This window comes from Bombus affinis, chromosome 1 (genome assembly GCF_024516045.1).
Source record: "Bombus affinis isolate iyBomAffi1 chromosome 1, iyBomAffi1.2, whole genome shotgun sequence".
Lineage (NCBI taxonomy): Eukaryota > Metazoa > Arthropoda > Insecta > Hymenoptera > Apidae > Bombus > Bombus affinis.
Window position 1 is genome coordinate 15,540,545 of NC_066344.1, and position 26,796 is coordinate 15,567,340.

Below are 26,796 nucleotides of genomic sequence, written 5' to 3' on the forward strand. Positions count from 1 at the left end.
GGTTTGTGTCAAAATTATACGATTCGAGACGCCTAGTACCGTTTGGGTCCGAATAGATGAATGCCCCGAAATAACGACGCAGATTAATTCTGATATAGTGGAGAATCCCTCGCTGTACATACCGGAGCCGAACAGTTTGACCTCAGGGATGTTAGTCGTTGTGCTAGTAACTGTTGGAACATATAGTCTGTGGGACAGAGCTATTCTTTTGACAAAAACGACGACGGGTTACCACGTTTTTTTAATCGATTGGGGGCTAAGAATCCACCAAACCATCGATATGATCCGGTTGTTACCACACAAATTCAGATCGGAGGCACCATGGGCCAGGAGGATTCGCGTGCAAGGCGTGCGGGACCAACCTCGTCGAACGTTAAAACACCGTCTGGCAGAATATATTATGTCGGGGAAACAGTTCGGAAGCCTACACAACATCAACCCTTCTCCAGGAAATGCAATGTCTGCAACGCTGATGTTGAATTGGAGATATGGAGAACCGCCGAAAGACGTGGCAGAATATTTGTTGCGGCTGGGAGTAGTCGATCCTGAATAATCGCTACACGTGTGAAACTCTTTTTTTGTGTGTTATGAGTATGTTATTGTAGTAGTATCTTCAAAGTCTAATCAAGCTTATTTTTACGATACGTTATTTTGTGTATGTATTTTCATTTTTATATATGTGTTAGTATTATCATTAAATATAAACTAATAAAATCTTCAGTGACCTGTAAACGTTGACTTATTTTTTCCTTCCTATTCATTCAAGTCTTACAATATTAAATTTAAAATATCTTTTAAACTAATCATTTTTCGAAACAGGTAGTTGTATACTATTCTGTAGAGAATTAAAAACTGTATCGAATGATGTCTAAAAAAATGTATCATACCATTTAGAAAAACAAAAATCACCCTCCAGTTTCGGAGGTGCATCCACCTAGATAAGATTAGCAACCGCCACCAGACGTCCCTCTCGAAATAGGACAAGATCTATCTGAAACACTTTCTTTCGAATAATGTAGAGTTTGTATTTTACGATATTATTTATCGCAGTTCCATGTTATTTGCATACCATGTTATTTTATATTTAAATGTATAATATAACATATATATAATTTAAAATGTAATATAATTATAATATAATTTAATATATACATAATTTAAAATGTAAAATATAAAGCTATTAAGATCCGGATTTCGATTAATGAAAAAATCATTTTCGATTGTTATCGAGTAGTTAATTGTTTGCGACGAGTAAATTCAAACAGATTCATAGCTTTTCATTCAGGCTTTTCCAACGACCATTCGCGTAATTTATTGCTCGCTGATTAACATGTGACTGCCACGCGTGTTTTCAAAGAAATCTTCGTCAGTACCAAGCACGATCAGCACCTTAAATATGGAAAGAAGGCTAAAATAACCTAGCAAACGCGAGGATGGTACCCCGCTGGGGGTAGCCGCCTACATGATAATATAACTGCTAAAAAATTCGACCTAATGTCCAAAATGGACAAATTGTGAATATTAAGAAATAAATAAAAAAAAAAAAAAAAATGAATAGGTTAGGATAATAAGGGTGGTTGAGTGAGTATGACGCTGCGATTAACAGGTTATAAAATATATCGGAGATGAAAGGACCTCGGGGCCTTTCTTTTGGAATTTTTGTACAAATGTACAAGCTAGTCCAAATGAAATTACCGCAAACGGAACCGAGTGGAAAGGAATTCAAGAAGGGTCAGCTTCTGGGAGATGACCCTTGCACAATATATTCAAAGACACATCCGGCCCACAGAACATGCAATAAAAGTATCATGAAAGATAAAGTAATTAGCGCATTTTCCTTACTGATCGACAGCCATATTTTGCAACGTATACCTTTTTTTTTTATCTGGTAGAATAATTAGAATCAATTCTCATTGAGAATTATAAGTAAATTCTGGTACTGTAACTTAGATTATAATGATTTATAATATGTTTGATTCTAATTGAATCTAATGTTTCAATCTAAAGGGGCGTATATCCTACACCGAATCAGAAGCCTCTCGAGTTTTGGGTAAAAAATGGATCCTTGAACAACAAAATTGAAGAAACAAAATTGAAAGCATTTTTCAGAATATTGTACGGAGAGCATACGAAGCGAAAAATTTGAAACTTTCATATTTGTGGAATACAAAATGGAGACCAAGCTTCTTTTCCAGCACAATGTGTCGGGATGAGTTTGTTGAAATATTGACATTTATTCGATTTGACAAAAAAGATGATAGAAGTAGAAGAAAAATAACAAATTTGCACTAATATCATCCGTATGGGATAAGTTTATTGAAAACAGCCAGGATTGCTATAAACCTGCTGTAAACATTACAATAGACGAGCTACTTTTCCCATCCAAAGCCAGATGCAGGTATACGCAAAAATTCTTCCAAATGTCCAAATTGGACAAATTGAGAATGTAAAGAATTAAATAAAAAAAAAAAAAAAAAAGAAGGGAAAGGTATACACAACATTTACGAATTTACCCCGATAAATTCGGAATTAAACTTTGGCTGGCATCTGATGTTGAAACAAAGCATGTTGCAAATGTGTATAAAATGGCTTTCCCCATTGTATAATTACCGGTTTTTCTCATTATATAATTATTATTATAAAGACCTAAGGACTTTATAAGTACCTGTTATAAACCGAGAATACTTGCAGGATTAACGGTTCCTGTAGGATTATAAGACTCGGTTTATGGTGAGACGATAGATTTATGGAGTGTCTTTCTATTGGTGCTTGGCTTTAACGTTCAGACAGTGAAGAACGTCGCATGAACCTTTTCACGCGACGTGACAACTGGCTTTGGTAGAGATAGCTACGTCTCAAATTCCGGTACTTCTAGTGTCAATAAATGAAGAGCTTATTAACTTATTATAAATAATTAGCCATGTCACTGCGCCACGCCAGGGAAACTTACTCAAAATTCTCATAATAAATAAAAAGTATTAAATAAAATAATAAATAGTAAATAAAATCTCATAGTAAATAAAAAAATGACGATAGGAGAAGGGAGTCTCCTGCCAACGTAGCTCGTGGGTGTCATTGTTTATGGGAAAAAGTTGCTTCTCCATTAGACAAATATCCACTTTGTCCGTAATTTGTAAGAGCGTGCAATAAATCTAAGGATTGTTCTAAGGATCCATTCATAAACCGAAAATAGTTGCAGGATTAGAGATTATGTTAAAAGATTCAGTTTATAATGTAGCCTTAGGTTTATTGGAATCTTAATAACGGCACACGAACCCTTGGCAGCCAGAAAATGAGGAACGGATCACGGACCATTTCACGCGCCGTAAAATATTAGAACGAAGTTTTCGATAATTAAATTTATAACATATATACAGGGTGATTGATAACTGGTGGTACAAGCGGAAAGGGGGTGATTCTACGCGAAAAAAGAAGTCGAAAATATAGAATGAAAATTTTTCGTTTGAGGCTTTGTTTTCGAGAAAATCGACTTTGAATTTTCGCTGGAACAGTAGCTTGGCCACCACGCTCTCCTAACTTAACTCCATTGGACTTTTATTTATGGAGCCATATCAAATCAATTATCTATTCTAAAGAAATCGCAAGTTGCGAGCAATTGAAAGAAAAGATTATTGTAGCCTTTCATACATTAAAACAATCGAATACGTTAGAAAATGTTCATAGAAATTTAATTAGAAGAGCAGAAGTATGTGTACGGCAGAATGGACATTTTCAGCAATTTTTGTAATAATAAACTTTATGACTACTTTATATTATTTCATTATGCATTCCTAATTTTCCGTTACGGCAAAAATAAACTTAAACTGCGATAATATCCATCGAGACAACGATCTACAGTGAGATCCGTTATAACGAGACGTGATAAAGTGCACGCGTACCCAGCGAAATTTAAAGTCGATTTTCTCGAAAACAAAGCCTCAAACGAAAAATTCTTATTAAATATTTTCGACTTCTTTTTTCGCGTATAATCACTCCTTTTCCGCTTGTACCACCAGTTACCAACCACCCTGTATATAAGATAATAAAAAATATAATTTTTCTTAAAGATATAACGCATATACTCGAATTTGAATAATTTACTTTAATAATTAATAATACAATTGAGTGTGATATATTTTAAAACACGCGACGACACATAGGCCCACGTCACAATTTTCACACTCGTAGCGCGACAGTGTTTTTCAAATTGCTCTTCGATTTCTATTTTCAAGCGACATTTTCATCAGCTTGAAGACTAAAAAATTAGAGGAATACGGATCGGCAGTTCCGCCTGGGCAGGCGACCTAAACGGACGTGCGAAACAGTGCTCCAGTGAAAGTGCGGCAAGAGAGAAGAGATAGGGACAAAGTTAAAGCCAAAAATAGACAAAACGTGGAATCATGCAGATTCCACCAATAAAAATAATTAACTCCGGTGAAACATTTTTCATAAATAAAGCTACAGACTCTACATATGTAGAGAAAAATGATGATATTATGGAAACAACACAATCCGACGAAGAGCAAAACATACCAATACACCAGGAAGAAAGCTGGACGGTGGCAACCTCCAGCAAAAAACGGAAGGTAACCCCGCTCGCAAGCGCGAGGAAAATTGATACATATGAAAAAAAACAATGGCTACAAGATATCAAACTGCACAATCCATTCAGCGCACTGCCAGAAGAGGCAGCAACGGACCCAACGGAAAGTCCGACAAACCGTACACCCAAACCACCACCAATATACGTAGACGCAAAAATAATTGACCCCCTCATCGAACTGCTAAACAACATCGCAGGGAAAGACAACTACATCATCAAACAGATAAAAATAGACCAGGTTAAAGTACAAACCAACACCCCAGAAACATTCAGAAAAATTACAAGATCACTAAAGGAAAAAAATGCAGCATATCACACTTTTCAGCTCAAAACAGACAAAAGCTACAAAGCAGTAATCAGGGGACTACACCCAAAAACAAATACTGGAAAAATAAGTGAAGAACTGGCAAAAATCGGACACCAAGTAAGGTCAAAACAAATACGATACCAAACAACCACTACCGCTATTCCTAGTTGAACTAGAACCTAAAAACAACAATAAGGAAATATACGATATAGAAAAATTACTAAACACAATAGTAAAAGTGGAGCCACCCAGACATAAAAAAGAAATCCCACAATGCATAAGATGCCAACAATACGGACACACCAAAAACTATTGTAATAGAACCCCGGCATGCGTTAAATGCGCAAAAAATCATCTCACGACACACTGCCCATTCACGGGAAAAATTGAGGAGGTTAAATGCTACAACTGTAACGGAAACCACCCAGCCAGCTATAAAGGATGTGAAGTAAGAAAACAATTACAACGTAAACTGTTCCCGCCCCTACGAAGCAGAACAATCACTAACACACAAGCCCAACAGGACAGCACAAATCCTGAAATAATTCCAAGTACAGAGCAAGCAACAAACACCAAACCTATCAGCACCAACACCATTGGTGGTCTAAGCTATGCTCAAATAACCAGCCAATCAACACATACACACAACCAATACCACAGCAATAGTAACAATGACACTGCAGAAATCAAAGAACTACTCAAACAATCCATAAAGAACACCGAAATGCTAACCAGAATGATAAGCGAACAAAATGCAGTACTAAAACAGCAAACTCAACAAATCACAGTCATGCTACAACTAATTACAAACGTGCTAAGCAAAAAATAAAAACGGACACTCTAAAAATAGCAGCCTGGAACTCAAATGGCCTGCAACAACGGGCCCTCGAAATTAAAACATTCATATACAATAACAATATAGACATACTACTTGTCTCAGAAACACACTTCACTACAAAAAGCTACTTAAAAATATCATACTACACCATATATGATACCAAACACCCCTCAGGAAAAGCTCACGGAGGGACAGCAGTGATAGTCAGAAACGATATCAAACATTATCTACACAGCCAAGTTAACAAAGAATATTTACAAGCAACCACTGTTACAGTTCAAACTAGCAGCAACTACTTCCAGTTGTCAGCAGTATATGTGCCTCCGCGACACAAAATAACAACACAAATGTGGGAAGAATACTTCCAGGACCTAGGGGACAAGTACATCGCAGCGGGAGACTACAACTCAAAGCACACGCTTTGGTCAAGAAACATTACACCTCGAGGTAGAACACTGGAAAAATACATAAGAAATAATAACCTCAATATATTATCCACAGGAACACCGACACATTGGCCGACTGACCTGAACAAAAAACCAGATCTTCTGGACTTTGCAGTTACAAGGGGACTAAACACAAATAAACTAAAAATAACACCCAACCTCGAGCTCAGCTCCGATCATACACCCATAATAATTGAATACAGAAACAAACCAATTCACTATAGCAAACCAGAAACACTATGCAACAAAACCACCAAATGGCAAACCTTCAAAGAAATAATAGAAAGCAAAATAAACTGCAACATCCCGTTAAAAACTCCTGAACACATAGAACAGGCAGTAGCAACATTGACAGCAACTATTCAGGAAGCAGCAAGGACAACCACTACTCCCGAACCAACCAGCAGACAAACAATAACAATCCCGCAAGAAATACTCGACAAAATCAAAGAAAAAAGAAAAGCAAAAGCAAAATGGCAAAAATACAGAACCCGAGAAAACAAAAAACACTTAAACAAACTTGCAAAGGAAATAAAAAACAAAATAAAGGAGCACAACGATAACGAATTCGCAAAGTTCATAGGGACACTCTCCACACACGAGAACACCAACTACTCACTATGGAAAGCCACGAAAAAAATAAGGAAGCCAATAATACCCGTCCCGGCAATCAGAAAAGCAGATAACACATGGGCAAGAAGCAACGAAGAACAAGCCGAAGAATTCTCCAACCACCTCTGCAACACATTCACACCACACATTATCAACAACAGCAACCTCAAAAGTCATACGGAGGAGGATCCACAAACCACTACTACCACAGCCGACAAGGAATACACCATACCTAAAACATCGGCACAAGAAATTAGAAACATAATTGATAAAACAAAAAACAACAAAGCGCCAGGAATCGATCTAATCAATGGTAAAATCTTGAAAAACCTTCCGCCAAAAGCAATAAGACTAATTACAATAATATTCAATGCAATTCTAAGAATTCAATACTTCCCCAAACCATGGAAATTAGCACAAATCAAAATGTTACATAAACCAGGCAAAGACCCGCACCAAACTGCATCTTACAGACCAATATCACTGCTCCCAGTATTTTCCAAAATACTGGAAAAGATAATATACGACCGCATAAAACCAATAATAGAGACAAAAAAACTAATACCGGATCACCAATTTGGTTTCAGAAACAAACACTCCACGATAGAGCAAATGCACAGGCTTATAAACGAAATAATAGTAGCACTAGAAAACAAGGAATACTGCACAGCCCTCTTTATAGACATAGAGAAAGCATTCGATAAAATTAACCATGAAAGTCTACTACAAACAATTAGGAAACAATTCCCGGAGCAAATACACCACTTAATAAAATCCTACCTAAGCAGCAGAACCTTCGTAATAAAAATCAGGGACACATACTCTGAAGTTAAAGACATCAAGGCAGGGGTTTCGCAAGGAAGCGTCTTAGGACCAATACTATACACATTATACAGGGCCAACATACCAACAACTATCAATAGCAAAATACTGACATTCGCGGACGACACAGCTATACTAGCCAGGCATACTAACCCAGAAACGGCAGTCAAAATACTACAAGAACATATCGTAAAAATAGAAAATTGGCTACAAGAAAAACAATTAAAAGCAAACCCCAATAAATGCAACCATATTACATTCACGCTACGGAAAAAGATACCACCAAACATCCTATTGAACGGTACGCATATAACGCAAACAAAGCATGTCAAATACCTAGGACTCCACTTAGATCAAAAACTTACCTGGAAACTACTCATCAAATCAATAGTAGAAAAAATACAGAAAACAAGGAGACAAATGTATTGGCTAACAAGCCGAAAATCCAAACTAAACACAGAAAATAAAGTAAAAATATATAAAACGATCATAAAACCAATCTGGACGTACGGAATACCACTATGGGGGACGGCAGCAATGAGCCATATAAACAAAATAGAGGTAATACAGGCTAAAATACTCAGAACAATAGTAAACGGACCTTGGTACGTCAGAAACGAAGATATACGAAGGGACCTGGGAATGCCAACGGTCAAGGAAGAAATCAGCAGACACTCCGAGAAATACAAATCAAGAATAGCAACACACATAAACCGGCTAGCTGCGGAAACATACAAAATCACAAATATGGACAGAAGACTAAAAAGGAAGCACCCAGCAGACCTTATAAAGGACATAACCGAACAAACACGAGGATGGTACCCCGCTGGGGGTAGCCACCAACATGCTAATGTAACCGCTAAAAAATTCCACCAAATGTCCAAATTAGACAAATAGTGAATTTAAATAAATAAATAAAAAAAAAAAACGGATCGGCATGTTAAAGAGAGCATCTAATAATGGTATATTTATTTTAATAAAAGGCAACAATTGATATCTGATACTGGTGTATTAAAAACAAAACCTATATATTCTGTTTTTATACCGTTTATACCGTTTTATACCGTTTATACCGTTTTATACCGTTATGTCATAAAACGGTAGGACAAAATAAATATGAAACATGACTAATGAAAAAGCTCGTTTAGTTCAAACGGTAAGCAAATGAGTAGGAGAATGGGTCATTGCATCCCCACTTTTCTCGCAATAGACGAGCCCGTATGTAAGGACGGACCGAGTTACGACAAATTCAAAGTGTCGTCTCGGCTCGAGGAGAGAGTAAGGTACTCACAGTAGTCAAAAAGTTATATTTGAAATTTTCGAAGACACTTGCAGAAGATGGACATTTTACAACAAACGCACCCAGCATTTCAAGAAGGAGTTCGTGTCAAAATTATACGATTCGAGACGCCTAGTACCGTTTGGGTCCGAATAAATGAATGGCCCAGAATAACGGCGCAGATTAATTCTGATATAGTGGAGAATCCCTGGATTTACATACCGGATCCGAACAGATTGACCTCAGGGATGTTCGTCGCTGCGCTAATAACTGTTAGAACACTTAATTTTTGGGACAGAGCTATTATTTCGAAAAGAACGAGGAGAGGTTTCTACGTTTTTTTTATCGATTGGGGGCTAAGAATCCACCAAACCTTCGAAACGATCCGTTTGTTACCAGACAAATTCAGATTGGAGGCACCATGGGCCAGGAAGATTCACTTGCAAGGCGTGCAGGACCAACCACATCAAACGATAAGACACCATCTGGCAAAATTTATTATGTCGGGGAGACAGTTCGGAAGCCTATACAACATCAACCCTTCTCCAGGAGAAACAATGTCCGCAACGTTGATGTTGGATTGGAGAGCGGGAGAACCGCCCAGAGACGTGGCAGAATATATGCTGATGTTGAGATTAGTCGATCGTGAATAATCGCTACATGTGTGAAACTCTTTTTTTCTACGTTATGTGTATGTTATTGTAGTATCTTCAAAGTCTAATCAAGCTTATTTTTACGATACGTTATTTTGTGTATATATTTTCATTTTTATATATGTGTTAGTATTATCATTAAATATAAACTAATAAAATCTTCAGTGACTTGTAAACGTTGACTTATTTTTCCTTCCTATTCATTCAAGTCTTACAATATTAAATTTAAAATATCTTTTAAACTAATCATTTTTCGAAACAGGTACTTGTATACTATTCTGTAGAGAATTAAAAACCGTATCGAATGATGTCTAAAAAAGTGTATCATACCATTTAGGAAAACAAAAACCACCATCCAGTTTCGGAGGTGCATCCACCTAGATAAGATTTGCAACCGCCACCAGATGTCCCTCTCGAAATAGGACAAGATCTATCTGAAACACTTTCTTTCGAATAATGTAGAGTTTGTATTTTACGATATTATTTATTGCAGTTCCATGTTATTTCCATACCATGTTATTTTATATTTAAATGTATAATATAACATATATATAATTTAAAATGTAATATAATTATAATATAATTTAATATATACATAATTTAAAATGTAAAATATAAAGCTATTAAGATCCGGATTTCGATTAATGAAAAAATCTTTTTCGATTGTTATCGAGTAGTTAATTGTTTGCGACGAGTAAATTCAAACAGATTCATAGCTTTTCATTCAAGCTTTTCCAACGACCATTCGCGTAATTTATTGCTCGCTGATTAGCATGTTGACTGCCAAGCGTGTTTTCAAAGAAATCTTCGTCAGTACCAAGCACGATCAGCACCTTAAATATGGAAAGAAGGCTAAAATAACCTAGCAAACGCGAGGATGGTACCCCGCTGGAGGTAGCCACCGACATGTTAATATAACTGTTAAAAAATTCTACCAAATGTCCAAATTGGACAAATTGTGAATATGAAGAAATAAATAAAAAAAAAAGTGCCAAGCGTTCTCTGCTAGCTGCTCCCATCGATATTTTAGTAATGCGAGTCGCTCAAATGGTGGTTTCTCGTTTCGTTTGTTCGCAACATTAAAACCACTAGCTGTTGTTGAATATAACGAAGGAAAGTGTAGTATAGATTATTCCGACCAAGTGGTTTCTTATGCCACCACAATTACAAAAGGAATCAAATGATGCAGAAAACTTGGCATTCAACTCCTTCTGGCAATTTCTGTTGTAAACGCTTTGACGGTTTACAAAATTGCAACAAGGAAGAATATATAATGTAAACTCCCTAAAAAAACATTCAAACGCGGATAAACAAAGGGACTTTCTCTGCTTAACGGATAATGTGACCTTATTTGTCGTGCTAGTAACTACCGATTTGCCAAACATTTCATAGACGGACGGTTAGAGAAGAAGAAGGATTTCGAGCGTTAGAAACAGACACGATCATAAGTATGGCGGCACACGGCAACAAATATCGCCACTCCACATTAACTCGCAACAGACACGGCAGCGCAGTTGTTAGCGCCTGTCCTGTTTTTGCGACCAGGCTTTCAGGACAGAAATGGAAATATCGTACATAAGCACAGCGCAACAGCGGCTTAAATTTAAGTTAAAAAAGTAATCTTAAAAAAAAAAAAAAGAATGTAATATTGCATGGCTATGTCGTACTTCTCGAATTCATCGTTTATTATGGAAAATACAACTATGTAATACATAAAATCTGGTAACAATAAACAAATATAAAAAAAAAAGCAGTTGTTAGCGCGCCTTAGGTTTCGAACGTTCGGGACCCGGGTTCGATTCGCCTTGGGAAAAATGATTCCGGAAGAAGCATTAAACGCGCATGCAAACTACGTTATGCAAATAAAAGACGTCGAATGGACCGAGCAAAGACACGAGAGAATTTAAAGAAAACAACAACTTGTTGTCCAAATTGTCTCGACCAACCTCACCTATGTATAGAACGCTCTAAAGTTTTACATTCTAAATAATTTGTTTAATAAACCATTTTCGTATTACTTTTCTAACAATTCAACAGTTTTATTATTATGGAATATTTTTTCAAATACCTACGACACATCACAGACAAATCGAAGCAACTCAGGGACAAACTCAAAAAATTTTATTGGCTCATTAGCCGTCGCTCCAACCTAAGCACTATGGGGAACAGCAAGTAATTCCAACATTGAAATACTCCAACGCTTCCAATCGAAAACGCTAAGATCCCTAATAAATGCACCCTGGTATGTTACCAACGAAACAATCCACCGCGACCTCAAGATACCCACAGTCAAAGATGAAATATACAAGTCCAGAAGCAGATATAACGCAAGAGTCAACAACCACCACAACCCATTAGTCATCCAACTATTTGACGCGACGGATCAGATCCGCAGACTAAAAAGAAAATACAATTTAGATTAAATCCTTAGATTCTACTAGAACCAACGATATAAACTATTATAAACCATTGTCATTGTATCTGTTGAGAATTGTGGATCTTGATGGCCGAAATATTGTTATGGAAACATTAAATTTACACTGGGTATTACTATTAACGTAGACAAATATTATTTATTTTATAAACGATTTCTAGGATATTCATCGATACACACTTGCACGCGTCTCGACACTTTCTTCCATACCCGACCTTTTGTAGACTGTTAACCGACTGAGCTGTTTACATTCGTTTGTTTCTCAGTCGCCGCACACACACATATCTCTACACACTGATATCCGCATACAAACATCTCCACTACGCATTCGACCTAGTCCAGCACAAAAATTATACATATCTCAATAGTATCACGCCAAATGAAGTTACTGAAAATTCTCAACAAGAATTGATTGTAAATATTTAAAAAAAAAAAAAAAAAAAAAAAAACCCTAGGACGATCCTTCGCAAGTAGTCAAATAAGCGACACCCGAATATGGGTTACGCGGCCCGTCTAGAAACTTTGCTGACACTCGAACATGGGTGTCGTGGCAGTTGTCACGTAAAATAAAAAGCAGGAGGCTCGAACGAAAAGAAAAAATTAAGATAACAAAAAAAACGAGAGAATTTATTTCTGAATTTACACTGACTGCGATTTTGTTCTGAGCTCCAGCCGTGACTTTCCAAGACTGAAACTCTTACAATTTGACTTTCGGTAACATCTGTTTCTTCTTTGTTTGTCATCCCTCAATATCCCCACTACTCTGTAGGCGTACGTGACCGTTGTCACACTTCTAGGACATTCGGTGGAAGGACCGTTAGGATACAGATGACTCATTAGGCACTTCGGCGATATACATTGTCGCCAAGGCCGCCACATCTCTATCTCCATCATCGGTCCATCGGATTTGAAGTATGCCGGTCGTGACACAGTCAACGTGTTGTAGAGGTGGTATATGTTGTGATTGCACAACACACAAGAAATACTCTTGATTTTTAACAATAACGTTTATTGACTTTTGACAACTGACAACAAATAACAATTAACAACAGACAACGATTGACAACAGTTAACGATCAACAACGCTTGATAACTACTAACGCTTAATACTGGCTATCAGAAGTCAACTACTCGTCTCTCTATGTTTGCTTCACGTAATCCTTCGCACTTCGCAGCTTTGGGCAGACTGAATCTCTTTGATTCAAAAGCCACGCCGATTCTTTTCTTTGTTGGCCATCGATATCGCCATCGATTTTGTTAGAAGTCCGCGACGGTTGCCGCGTATGCGTTCTCCCGAAGATTCGACGAAAGAGCCGTAGGGATATCGATGGCACATTAGGCTTGTCGGCATAGCGCTTTAAAGATAAAGCGCTTTGTGCCGCGAAACCGTTGGAAATTTCCGAGATCGAGTGCCGCCACAGTGTTAATATGTTAATTTTTATCATTCGAAAAAATATGAAGCCACTGTCGTGAAACGGTGTTTATTCGGGAAGTTTTCTTTCTCTATTTATTTATTTATTCGTACGTTCACGCCCTATAGCACCCATACGGATGGTTACAAAGGAAGTAAAAGCTCATCTCGAAAAAACAGAAACCAAACTGCGCCCGAAGGTGTACGAAGTACGGAAAAAGTGACTTTCTTCGCAATAAAGATTCACGTTTACGATCAGCCGGCTTATACCCAGTTACGTTGGCCATGCAAAGTGCAGCGCTGTTGCCGTTTCAGAAAAGGGCGACATCTAACAGAGGGTCGAGATGTGCTTTAAGTTAAATAAGCTACAAAACATCGCAGCTTACAATGCCATTGAAACATCAATAATAAATATTTCATTGAACCTAACAAACAGATAAATAATAATTAGCCAACTAACTGTATTCAAATTTCCCGCTATCAAAGATCCTGAGGATTTTTCTAACAGCAAGTTAACCGAGTGCGCATCTGTAACGAGAGTAACGAACGTTGCTGCGAAATTCCTCTCGCTTCGACTTCCTTAGTTTCCAATTTCCACTCGAGCTTTAGCCATTCTGTTTGCCGAACACTTTCCACCAACCTTTGCTCCTCGTTACTGCCTGTAGCCCGCACTCGATTAAAAGCGTTTTCGCTCGTTTCTGTTTCAGTTACCGAGAAGGAGATTCGACAATGGTGAGTCACCGACGATCAAGCGTTTCGACCGGAATCTCGGATCGAACCAGTTCGTCCCGTCGAGACGCTCTATGGAAATCGACGTCACGACGAGTCAATATGTATAAAACCGCGAAGCTCTCGAGGCGCGACAAGCACGTACAACGGACAATGAGAAGGAAAGATTACACGTACACGTTGCGTTCGGTGGTTTACGAAGCTTTCGAAAATTTCTAGTAAATTTCCTCGTCTCCGTTCGATTATGTTTTGCACGTGTTCGAAGATAATTTTCAATAATTGCGAATTTTGTCATTTCGTCATTAGACAAAATCGAAATTAGCAATCGCTTAGTAGCCAACCAAATAGAACGCGTAGTTAGATAGTGAGAAAATCGGAGTAACGTTACGTTGGTCGGATACGTGGCTTCGTCTATCCGGCTCTCGCGGTAATGTTTTATCAATTTGCTGGTTCGTTCGTGGAACAGAAAAGTGAGAAAAGTGAGCGAGTAAACGTACATTCGATAACTTTGACGATTGTTTGTTTAGGCACAAAGGATTCCTGAAAGACTGTCCCGATGGCCTGCTGACGGAACAGGTATGACCTGGTTTCAGCTGGCACGTTAATTAAACGAAAATCAATATGTACGCCAAGATAAGAGAAAGTTTGAAGATAAGAGTGCCTGTTGCGTGATTTCAGGGTTTCATAAAGATCTACAAGCAGTTCTTTCCACAAGGCGATCCATCGAAATTTGCCACGCTGGTTTTCAGAGTGTTCGACGAGAACAACGTAAGTTCCGCAACGCCTTTTTAATCCGCGCGCTTTAACGTATTCGTTCGAGTGCTATCGGTAACTCTACTCTTCCACGAACCCTACTCTGACCACGAGAATCACAAGCGAGAAAGAAGCAAAAACTTATCGTCTCCATTCGAATATATCGCTAGACGAGCCGAGTTCATTTTTCTCAAGCATTTGTGAAATATCGATTTTCTATAAATGGTTTTGACCTATGCACGGTTCCCGTTTCTCGCTGTTAAATCAGAATAACTAAACTCGGCCTTAAAAGAGAAGCGAGCAAGAAATTTCGAACAAAGAATATCCATTAATCATTGGTTTATCGATTGATGGTAATTCGTTTTCTTTTTAGATTTCACTTCTTAAATATTCTCGTTGTTTTAGATTTACCGTTAGCCAAATTTCCATGTTTATCATTTCCATACTAAACGACAGCACGCGACCGTTGTTTCCTTAATTTTGCGCTTGTACTACTTCCCGACGCTACGATCTCGCTTTCTCCGAGGTGAACGTCGCTCCGAAACGACAAACGCGATCGACCAGATTTCACACGCAAGCAGTCGCCTCCACGATTTGGGTAACTCCGTGATAAATTCGCTATATACAGCGTACACGTGGCTACGAAATTTGTTCAACGATCGAAAGCCGAACCAACGTGTCCCGCTTCCGATCCGCTGTAACGCAAATTGCACGAACGATTGTTTTTCAGGACGGCACGATAGAGTTCGAAGAGTTTATAAGGGCGCTGTCGGTAACGTCGCGCGGCAATCTGGACGAGAAACTTCATTGTAAGTAAACACAGCCAATTGGCATCTGAAAAAACTTGACGAATACAATGATAGGCAGCTTCGAAATAAAAGCTTCGAGATCGACGTTTTGAATAACTTGCACGACCATGGCAATGATCTATGGCTGAAATGTCTCTCGGAAAATCTTTGAAAATTTCAAAATTCCAGTCGTAGGCACTCGAAACGTTGCAATCGCTGCAACAAATAATCTCGCGGCAGTTACCATATAAGTTTTGTTTCTTATTTTCAGGGGCGTTTCGGTTGTACGACGTGGACAACGACGGTTTCATCACGAGGGAGGAGATGTACAATATCGTCGATGCGATGTACGAGATGGTGGTAGGTACATCACTGTCGCTTTATACCTTCTCGAAGCAGATATTTGCGCGTTGTGTTATCTTCGCCATCTAGAAAGACGTACCTGGATCGAGCTGCAAATATTTCCCGTAACGATCGTCGACTATAAAAATTTATTTCTTCGCCGCATGCGTTGCGAACGTGAACGTTTGATGTGGTTCCGGCCAAGAATCGCACTGCTTAAACGCAACGTCGTTTATTACGGGCAACAATTGTTTCGGTTGATTTTACTGCAAGTAGAATACGCGTTACATCAAATATAAATTAAATTTCGTAATTATCGCGCCATTCCTTGTTTGATCAAATAAACATAGTCGATAATTATCCGTTGCGCTAACGCGTTGCGTTGTACGAGCGTAGTCGTCGATCGTATACGCGCGGTCGAATAATTACGACGTTAGAATCGCCGACGCAACGCGCTTTCAACGTGCAAACGCGTGAAACGTCCGCTGAGAAGTTCCACCCATTGGACAGATTGAAGGAGCATATTTTTCTGGCCCGATCCGCGAAACACGATTAATCGTACGATTAGCTGATCGAAGCTGGTGGAAAATATTGGCCGATCGATAGCCGAATTTACTCGCGGAACGCCGACGCCGGCGATGCGACGCCAACCACTCGACGTTATCGATAACGTCGGCTTCGCATTGGCGGCAGTAAAGCGGGAAAATTGCAGCCGCGACGGGGATTACGTCGATCGAGAAAGTCATTTCAGCACGCTTCATCGATCATCAAATTGGGAGGCAGAGATCGTCTCTCGCTTTCTTTGAATTCTGCAAATTCATAATATCCAGAATTGTTATATTCTTATTACATATTTTATAATATTATTTCATGAAGACAGGTATTTTTTCGCACCTTCAGAAAACAGGTATCGTTACGCTTATAATCAAATCTGTTGATAGAAACGCCATCTCTAATTGCGGATCAATCTGTGTTCATCGTCGTGGGCAAAATTTCAGGAAAGTTAACCTCTCAGGTTCGGTTGAATTGCACCAATCGCATTGGAACGAAGTGTTTGATATCTAAATTGTAATTTTTCTTAAAGATATGATGCATCTACTTGAACTTGAATAATTTACTTTAATAATTAATAATACGAGTGTGATATATTTTAAAGCATGGTACGACACAGACCACGTCACAATTTTCACATTCATAGAGCGACAGTGTTTTTCAAATTGTTCTTCGTTTTCTATTTTCAAGCGACATTTTGAGGCTGAAGATTCTAAAAAATTATAAGGATACAGATCGGCATGCTAAAAAGAACGTCTAATGATGGTATATTTATATTAACGAAAAGTAACAATTGATACCTGACACTGGCGTAAACAAAAACAAAGACTATATGTTCTGTCTGTATATTGTTAACACTGTTATGTGGTGGACAGTGAGACGTGTTGTTGGTTAAATTAATAACGAGACGAGTTGATTTCGTCAAATGTATTTATAAATATATTTAAACGTAAAATAGAGAGCTAGCCGTAAACGTTGCTCGCTCGATGCAATTCGTTACAAGAATATTCGATACTACTCGCTATGCTGATTCGTTAGACTGATCCGCTATACCTATTCGCTCGACGGTTGACGATTGCACGTAGCAGCGATATTACTTTGTCTAGAGTTTGTTTACTATATTTTGTGCATCGTACTTATCCTCTGTGGCAAAACAACTACATGAGGCATCTTCGAATCGAAATGTCCTATGACACATGTGCCGCTACAGCTATAAAACGTTGTGAGGGCAAAAGAAGTGTGAAGCAAGACAACTGAAAAAGATCATTTAGTTGAAACGGTGAGCGAATGAGTTAGTACAGTGAGTCACTATAGAGGCGCGTCGTAATCTAAGATAACATCCGCGAAAGCCACTATAGTGGCGCATCGTATTCAAAAGGTTAATACGTAGATCAAATTTCCTCGTTTCCCCATTGAAAATTACATTATAGCAAACTGAGCAAAGTGGTTTCGTTTCAGGAAGATCCGCCGTGACAAATCTCCTGATGTATCGTCGCTATTTATCATAGGAGCTTAACAATGGTTACCAGGTTGATTCGGTGTATACCAAAAGGCTTGCGACTGAATAAACCATGGTATTCTAATTCGTAAACTGAGAGTTATAGGCTTCGCCGGAAGCATCGCCTGGATAGCTAGCTATCTCTCGGGTCGTCAAACCTGGTTGTTAAATTCTATTATCATTCCTTTAAATCATTTAAGGTTAAGTTGGTAATTTACGAGAATCCCACTTTGGCCCTCTTCTCTTTATTCTTTTTGTCAATAATATGGTAGTGTTATCTCGGATTATCTCCTCGTTATAAATCTCACATCAAAGATAAACATAATTTTTAAATAACATTTAAAACATTGCGGTAGTTTTACATCGTTTAATTGCCACAATTATCATTAGGAGATTGAATGTTCAAACTCTACTCGATTACTACACTATACTACATGAAACTCGAATACTACATTCGTACATGAAATTCTTAGAAATTCCATAACTTGTCCCTCGACCGTACGCTTGGGTCGGTGACGATGAAACTGTCCTAAGTCAAGAATGTAGTAAAAACGAGTGTACCTCTTATTTGACGTTGCGTCTATTCAAATTGTAACAACCTGAAACCATGTTTGCAAAGTACGGTACAAGTTTAATGATTGGATTAAGTTGACCGTTGCGTAGTTAACACAGAATTTAGCTAAGGCGACTGTAAATATTTCGAAACGAAAAATATAATAAAGTAAATATAATAACGTAAATGTAATCTCCAGAAGAATGCGAAATTACTTGCTGTTCTACGACTGTAACCGTTTACGACTGTCGTAACTGTTTTAACAGGACGATGAATTTCACTGACTCTGTCCACCACAAAATTGATGTATTTTAATCAATCTATGGAATCTCCAAGATTCTCTTCAGGACGGATTTTATAACTTTCTTATTTTAATCCTTAATTTTATACTCTTTAGCTTCTTCTTCCTAATTGTTACTTGTTATCTTTTTTTTTATTTTTATTATTGCTAAAGTAATCATATATAAGGTTTTATTAAATACAAAATTTATATATAACAGAATAACTGTTTTATATGTAACATAACAAACTGAAGTATTAACGAACACCGCTCTATTCTCTTATACATCTCAAACAGAAATGAATTTGTTTTATTGCATATTCATTCATTCGACACATACGCGATGCACTTGTCACGTAAAATAAAAAGAAATTTAAAAGAAAGAAGAAAACTTTATTTTTTCCTCGTTTATACACTTATAAGACACTTCTGAGCTCTAGCCGTGACCGTTCGAGACTGAGGCTCTTACAATATTTTTACTTTCGGTGACATCTGTTCCTTCTTTGTTTGTCATCCCTCATTATCCCCACTACCCTGTAGGCGTACGTGACCGTTGTTACGCTTCTAGAACATTTGATGGAAGGACCGTTAGGACATAGATGAACCTTTAGGCACTTCGGCGATATACATTGTCGCCAAGGCCGCCATGTGTCTCCATCATCGGTCCATCGGGTTCGAAGTATGCCGATCGTGACACCATCCTGCCCGCGGTGTGTGTGTGTCCTGGCTCTGACGTGATTTACGTTACACACTCGTCTCATGGCGTTTTCCTTTTGTCTTCCTCTTTTTCATTGCTCGCTCGTACAACACAGATATACACACATCTATTTTATAACAATTATCCTGCGTTTTACTATCTTTCCTTTTTCGCTAAAGGGATTTCTCTTCCCCGTGAAACTAGTAACAAAGATAAAATATCGAAAGTTTTTGCGTCACGGTAACCTCTTTATCGTTTATTCTTATGATTAAAAAACTCGTAACAGGATGAACTTGTTGAGAATTGTGGATCTTAATCGCCGAAATAAATATACAGGAACACTTAGATTGCACTTAGAATTGATATTAAAATAGTTTCAGATTTATTTAATATATGATTTACAAGATATTCATCGATACATATTTGCACGTTCGCAGCACTCTCTTCGTCTCGCCATCTTCTATACCACATTACCAACGGAACATTCATCTGTTTTACGAGACACTGTACATGCACCTCCGAAACTGGATGGTGGTTTTTGTTTTCCTAAATGGTATGATACACTTTTTTAGACATCATTCGATACAGTTTTTAATTCTCTACAGAATAGTATACAAGTACCTGTTTCGAAAAATGATTAGTTTAAAAGATATTTTAAATTTAATATTGTAAGACTTGAATGAATAGGAAGGAAAAATAAGTCAACGTTTACAAGTCACTGAAGATTTTATTAGTTTATATTTAATAATAATACTAACAAATATATAAAAATGAAAATACATACACAAAATAACGTATCGTAAAAATAAGCTTGATTAGACTTTGAAGATACTACTACAATAACATACACATAACACACAAAAATAGAGTTTCACACGTGTAGCGATTATTCAGGATCGACTACTCCCAGCCGCAACAAATATTCTGCCACGTTTTTCGGCGGTTCTCCATATTTCCAAATCAACATCAGCGTTGCAGACATTGCTTCTCCTGGAGAAGGGTTGATATTCGATAGGTTTCCGAACAGTTTCCTCGACATAATAAATTTTGCCAGACGGTGTCTTATCGTTTGACGTGGTTGGTCCCGCACGCCTTGCAGGCGAATCTTCCTGGCCCATGGTGCCTCCGATCTGAATTTGTCTGGTAACAAACGGATCATCTCGATGGATTGGTGGATTTTTACCCCCCAATCGATTAAAAAAACGTAGTAACCCGTCGTCGTTTTTTTCAAAAGAATAGCTCTGTCCCACAAACTAAGTGTTCCAACAGTTATTAGCGCAGCGACTAACATCCCTGAGGTCAAACTGTCCGGCTCCGGTATGTACAGCGAGGGATTCTCCACTATATCATAATTAAGCTGTATCGTTATTTCGGGAAATTGATGTATTCGGACCCAAACGGTACTAGGCGTCTCGAATCGTATAATTTTGACACCAACCCCTTCTTGAAATGCTGGGTGCGTTTGTTGTAAAATGTCCATCTTCTGCAAGTGTCTTCGAAAATTTCAAATATAACTTTTTGACTACTGTGAGTACCTTACTCTCTCCTCGAGCCGAGACGACACTTTGAATTTGTCGGAACTCGGTCCGTCCTTACATACGGGCTCGTCTATTGCGAGAAAAGTGGGGATGCAATGACCCATTCTCCTACTCATTTGCTTACCGTTTGAACTAAACGAGCTGTTTCATTAGTCATGCTTCATATTTATTTTGTCCTACCGTTTTATGACAGTGTTAACGGTATAAAAACAGAATATATAGTTTTTGTTTTTAATACACCAGTATCAGATATCAATTGTTGCCTTTTATTAAAATAAATATACCATTATTAGATGCTCTCTTTAACATGCCGATCCGTATTCCTCTAATTTTTTAGAGTCTTCAAGCTGATGAAAATGTCGCTTGAAAATAGAAATCGAAGAGCAATTTGAAAAACACTGTCGCGCTACGAGTGTGAAAATTGTGACGTGGGCCTATGTGTCGTCGCGTGTTTTAAAATATATCACACTCAATTGTATTATTAATTATTAAAGTAAATTATTCAAATTCGAGTATATGCGTTATATCTTTAAGAAAAATTATATTTTTTATTATCTTATATACAGGGTGGTTGGTAACTGGTGGTACAAGCGGAAAAGGAGTGATTATACGCGAAAAAAGAAGTCGAAAATATTTAATAAGAATTTTTCGTTTGAGGCTTTGTTTTCGAGAAAATCGACTTTAAATTTCGCTGGGTACGCGTGCACTTTATCACGTCTCGTTATAACGGATCTCACTGTAGATCGTTGTCTCGATGGATATTATCGCAGTTTAAGTTTATTTTTGCCGTAACGGAAAATTAGGAATGCATAATGAAATAATATAAAGTAGTCATAAAGTTTATTATTACAAAAATTGCTGAAAATGTCCATTCTGCCGTACACATACTTCTGCTCTTCTAATTAAATTTCTATGAACATTTTCTAACGTATTCGATTGTTTTAATGTATGAAAGGCTACAATAATCTTTTCTTTCAATTGCTCGCAACTTGCGATTTCTTTAGAATAGATAATTGATTTGATATGGCTCCATAAATAAAAGTCCAATGGAGTTAAGTTAGGAGAGCGTGGTGGCCAAGCTACTGTTCCAGCGAAAATTCAAAGTCGATTTTCTCGAAAACAAAGCCTCAAACGAAAAATTTTCATTCTATATTTTCGACTTCTTTTTTCGCGTAGAATCACCCCCTTTCCGCTTGTACCACCAGTTATCAATCACCCTGTATATCTGTTATAAATTTAATTATCGAAAACTTCGTTCTAATATTTTACGGCGCGTGAAATGGTCCGTGATCCGTTCCTCATTTTCTGGCTGCCAAGGGTTCGTGTGCCGTTATTAAGATTCCAATAAACCTAAGGCTACATTATAAACTGAATCTTTTAACATAATCTCTAATCCTGCAACTATTTTCGGTTTATGAATGGATCCTTAGAACAATCCTTAGATTTATTGCACGCTCTTACAAATTACGGACAAAGTGGATATTTGTCTAATGGAGAAGCAACTTTTTCCCATAAACAATGACACCCACGAGCTACGTTGGCAGGAGACTCCCTTCTCCTATCGTCATTTATTTTTTTATTTACTATGAGATTTTATTTACTATTTATTATTTTATTTAATACTTTTTATTTATTATGAGAATTTTGAGTAAGTTTCCCTGGCGTGGCGCAGTGACATGGCTAATTATTTATAATAAGTTAATAAGCTCTTCATTTATTGACACTAGAAGTACCGGAATTTGAGACGTAGCTATCTCTACCAAAGCCAGTTGTCACGTCGCGTGAAAAGGTTCATGCGACGTTCTTCACTGTCTGAACGTTAAAGCCAAGCACCAATAGAAAGACACTCCATAAATCTATCGTCTCACCATAAACCGAGTCTTATAATCCTACAGGAACCGTTAATCCTGCAAGTATTCTCGGTTTATAACAGGTACTTATAAAGTCCTTAGGTCTTTATAATAATAATTATATAATGAGAAAAACCGGTAATTAAACAATGGGGAAAGCCATTTTATACACATTTGCAACATGCTTTGTTTCAACATCAGATGCCAGCCAAAGTTTAATTCCGAATTTATCGGGGTAAATTCGTAAATGTTGTGTATACCTCTCTCTTCTTTTTTTTTTTTTTTTTATTTAATTCTTTACATTCTCAATTTGTCCAATTTGGACATTTGGAAGAATTTTTGCGTATACCTGCATCTGGCTTTGGTTGGGAAAAGTAGCTCGTCTATTGTAATGTTTACAGCAGGTTTATAGCAATCCTGGCTGTTTTCAATAAACTTATCCCATACGGATGATATTAGTGCAAATTTGTTATTTTTCTTCTACTTCTATCATCTTTTTTGTCAAATCGAATAAATGTCAATATTTCGACAAACTCATTCCGACACATTGTGCTGGAAAAGAAGCTTGGTCTCCATTTTGTATTCCACAAATATGAAAGTTTCAAATTTTTCGCTTCGTATGCTCTCCGTACAGTATTGTGAAAAATGCTTTCAATTTTGTTTCTTCAATTTTGTTGTTCAAGGATCCATTTTTTACCCAAAACTCGAGAGGCTTCGGATTCGGTGCAGGATATACGTCCCTTTAGATTGAAACATTAGATTCAATTAGAATCAAACATATTATAAACCATTATAATCTAAGTTACAGAACCAGAATTTACTTATAATTCTCAATGAGAATTGATTCTAATTATTCTACCAGATAAAAAAAAAGGTATACGTTGCAAAATATGGCTGTCGATCAGTAAGGAAAATGCGCTAATTACTTTATCTTTCATGATACTTTTATTGCATGTTCTGTGTGCCGGATGTGTCTTTGAATATATTGTGCAAGGGTAATCTCCCAGAAGCTGACCCTTCTTGAATTCCTTTCCACTCGGTTCCGTTTACGGCAATTTCATTTGGACTAGCTTGTACATTTGTACAAAAATTCCAAAAGAAAGGCCCCGAGGTCCTTTCATCTCCGATATATTTTATAACCTGTTAATCGCAGCGTCATACTCACTCAACCACCCTTATTATCCTAACCTATTCATTTTTTTTTTTTTTTTTTTTATTTCTTAATATTCACAATTTGTCCATTTTGGACATTAGGTCGAATTTTTTAGCAGTTATATTATCATGTAGGCGGCTACCCCCAGCGGGGTATCATCCTCGCGTTTGCTAGGTTATTTTAGCCTTCTTTCCATATTTAAGGTGCTGATCGTGCTTGGTACTGACGAAGATTTCTTTGAAAACACGCGTGGCAGTCACATGTTAATCAGCGAGCAATAAATTACGCGAATGGTCGTTGGAAAAGCTTGAATGAAAAGCTATGAATCTGTTTGAATTTACTCGTCGCAAACAATTAACTACTCGATAACAATCGAAAAAGATTTTTTCATTAATCGAAATCCGGATCTTAATAGCTTTATATTTTACATTTTAAATTATGTATATATTAAATTATATTATAATTATATTACATTTTAAATTATATATGTTATATTTTACATTTAAATATAAAATAACATGGTATGGAAATAACATGGAACTGCGATAAATAATATCGTAAAATACAAACTCTACATTATTCGAAAGAAAGTGTTTCAGATAGAACTTGTCCTATTTCGAGAGGGACATCTGGTGGCGGTTGCAAATCTTATCTAGGTGGATGCACCTCCGAAACTGGATGGTGGTTTTTGTTTTTCTAAATGGTATGATACATTTTTTTAGACATCATTCGATACAGTTTTTAATTCTCTACAGAATAGTATACAAGTACCTGTTTCGAAAAATGATTAGTTTAAAAGATATTTTAAATTTAATATTGTAAGACTTGAATGAATAGGAAGGAAAAATAAGTCAACGTTTACAAGTCACTGAAGATTTTATTAGTTTATATTTAATGATAATACTAACACATATATAAAAATGAAAATACATACACAAAATAACGTATCGTAAAAATAAGCTTGATTAGACTTTGAAGATACTACTACAATAACATACACATAACACACAAAAAAAGAGTTTCACACGTGTAGCGATTATTCAGGATCGACTACTCCCAGCCGCAACAAATATTCTGCCACGTCTTTCGGCGGTTCTCCATATCTCCAATCCAACATCAGCGTTGCAGACATTGCATTTCCTGGAGAAGGGTTGATGTTGTGTAGGCTTCCGAAGTGTTTCTCCGACATAATATATTCTGCCAGACGGTGTTTTAACGTTCGACGAGGTTGGTCCCGCACGCCTTGCACGCGAATCCTCCTGGCCCATGGTGCCTCCGATCTGAATTTGTGTGGTAACAACCGGATCATATCGATGGTTTGGTGGATTTTTACCCCCCAATCGATTAAAAAAACGTGGTAACCCGTCGTCGTTTTTGTCAAAAGAATAGCTCTGTCCCACAAACTATATGTTCCAACAGTTATTAGCACAACGACTAACATCCCTGAGGTCAAACTGTTCGGCTCCGGTATGTACAGCGAGGGATTCTCCACTATATCAGAATTAATCTGCGTCGTTATTTCGGGGCATTCATCTATTCGGACCCAAACGATACTAGGCGTCTCGAATCGTATAATTTTGACACGAACCCCTTCTTGAAATGCTGGGTGCGTGCGTTCTAAAATGTCCATCTTCTGCAAGTGTCTTCGAAAATTTCAAATATAACTTTTTGACTACTGTGAGTACCTTACTCTCTCCTCGAGCCGAGACGACACTTTGAATTTGTCGGAACTCGGTCCGTTCTTATATACGGGCTCGTCTATTGCGAGAAAAGTGGGGATGCAATGACCCATTCTCCTACTCATTTGCTTACCGTTTGAACTAAACGAGATGTTTCATTAGTCATGCTTCATATTTATTTTGTCCTACCGTTTTATGACAGTGTTAACGGTATAAAAACAGAATATATAGTTTTTGTTTTTAATACACCAGTATCAGATATCAATTGTTGCCTTTTATTAAAATAAATATACCATTATTAGATGCTCTCTTTAACATGCCGATCCGTATTCCTCTAATTTTTTAGAGTCTTCAAGCTGATGAAAATGTCGCTTGAAAATAGAAATCGAAGAGCAATTTGAAAAACACTGTCGCGCTACGAGTGTGAAAATTGTGACGTGGGCCTATGTGTCGTCGCGTGTTTTAAAATATATCACACTCAATTGTATTATTAATTATTAAAGTAAATTATTCAAATTCGAGTATATGCGTTATATCTTTAAGAAAAATTATATTTTTTATTATCTTATATACAGGGTGGTTGGTAACTGGTGGTACAAGCGGAAAAGGAGTGATTCTACGCGAAAAAAGAAGTCGAAAGTATTTAATAAGAATTTTTCGTTTGAGGCTTTGTTTTCGAGAAAATCGACTTTAAATTTCGCTGGGTACGCGTGCACTTTATCACGTCTCGTTATAACGGATCTCACTGTAGATCGTTGTCTCGATGGATATTATCGCAGTATAAGTTTATTTTTGCCGTAACGGAAAATTAAGAATGCATAATGAAATAATATAAAGTAGTCATAAAGTTTATTATTACAAAAATTGCTGAAAATGCCCATTCTGCCGAACGCATACTTCTGCTCTTCTAATTGAATTTCTATGAACACTTTCCAACGTATTCGATTGTTTTAAAGTATGAAAGGCTACAATAATCTTT

General features: G+C 37.3%; 1 protein-coding gene and 1 long non-coding RNA gene across 3 annotated transcripts in view; both read left to right on the forward strand.

The window, feature by feature from the left end:
* Positions 1 to 26,796, forward strand: part of LOC126922638 (frequenin-1) — a 72,544-nt gene that overhangs the window by 36,044 nt on the left and 9,704 nt on the right. For both annotated transcript variants that reach the window (XM_050735442.1, XM_050735441.1), the window contains exons 3-7: positions 14,113 to 14,137; positions 14,662 to 14,710; positions 14,813 to 14,902; positions 15,618 to 15,696; positions 15,947 to 16,035. In XM_050735442.1, the coding sequence (XP_050591399.1) occupies positions 14,113 to 14,137; positions 14,662 to 14,710; positions 14,813 to 14,902; positions 15,618 to 15,696; positions 15,947 to 16,035 (332 nt within the window). The remainder of the gene's footprint in view (positions 1 to 14,112; positions 14,138 to 14,661; positions 14,711 to 14,812; positions 14,903 to 15,617; positions 15,697 to 15,946; positions 16,036 to 26,796) is intronic.
* On the forward strand, positions 16,043 to 19,165 carry LOC126922896 (uncharacterized). Its single transcript, XR_007712991.1, has 2 exons — positions 16,043 to 17,947; positions 18,028 to 19,165. It is a non-coding gene; the product is annotated as an uncharacterized LOC126922896 (long non-coding RNA).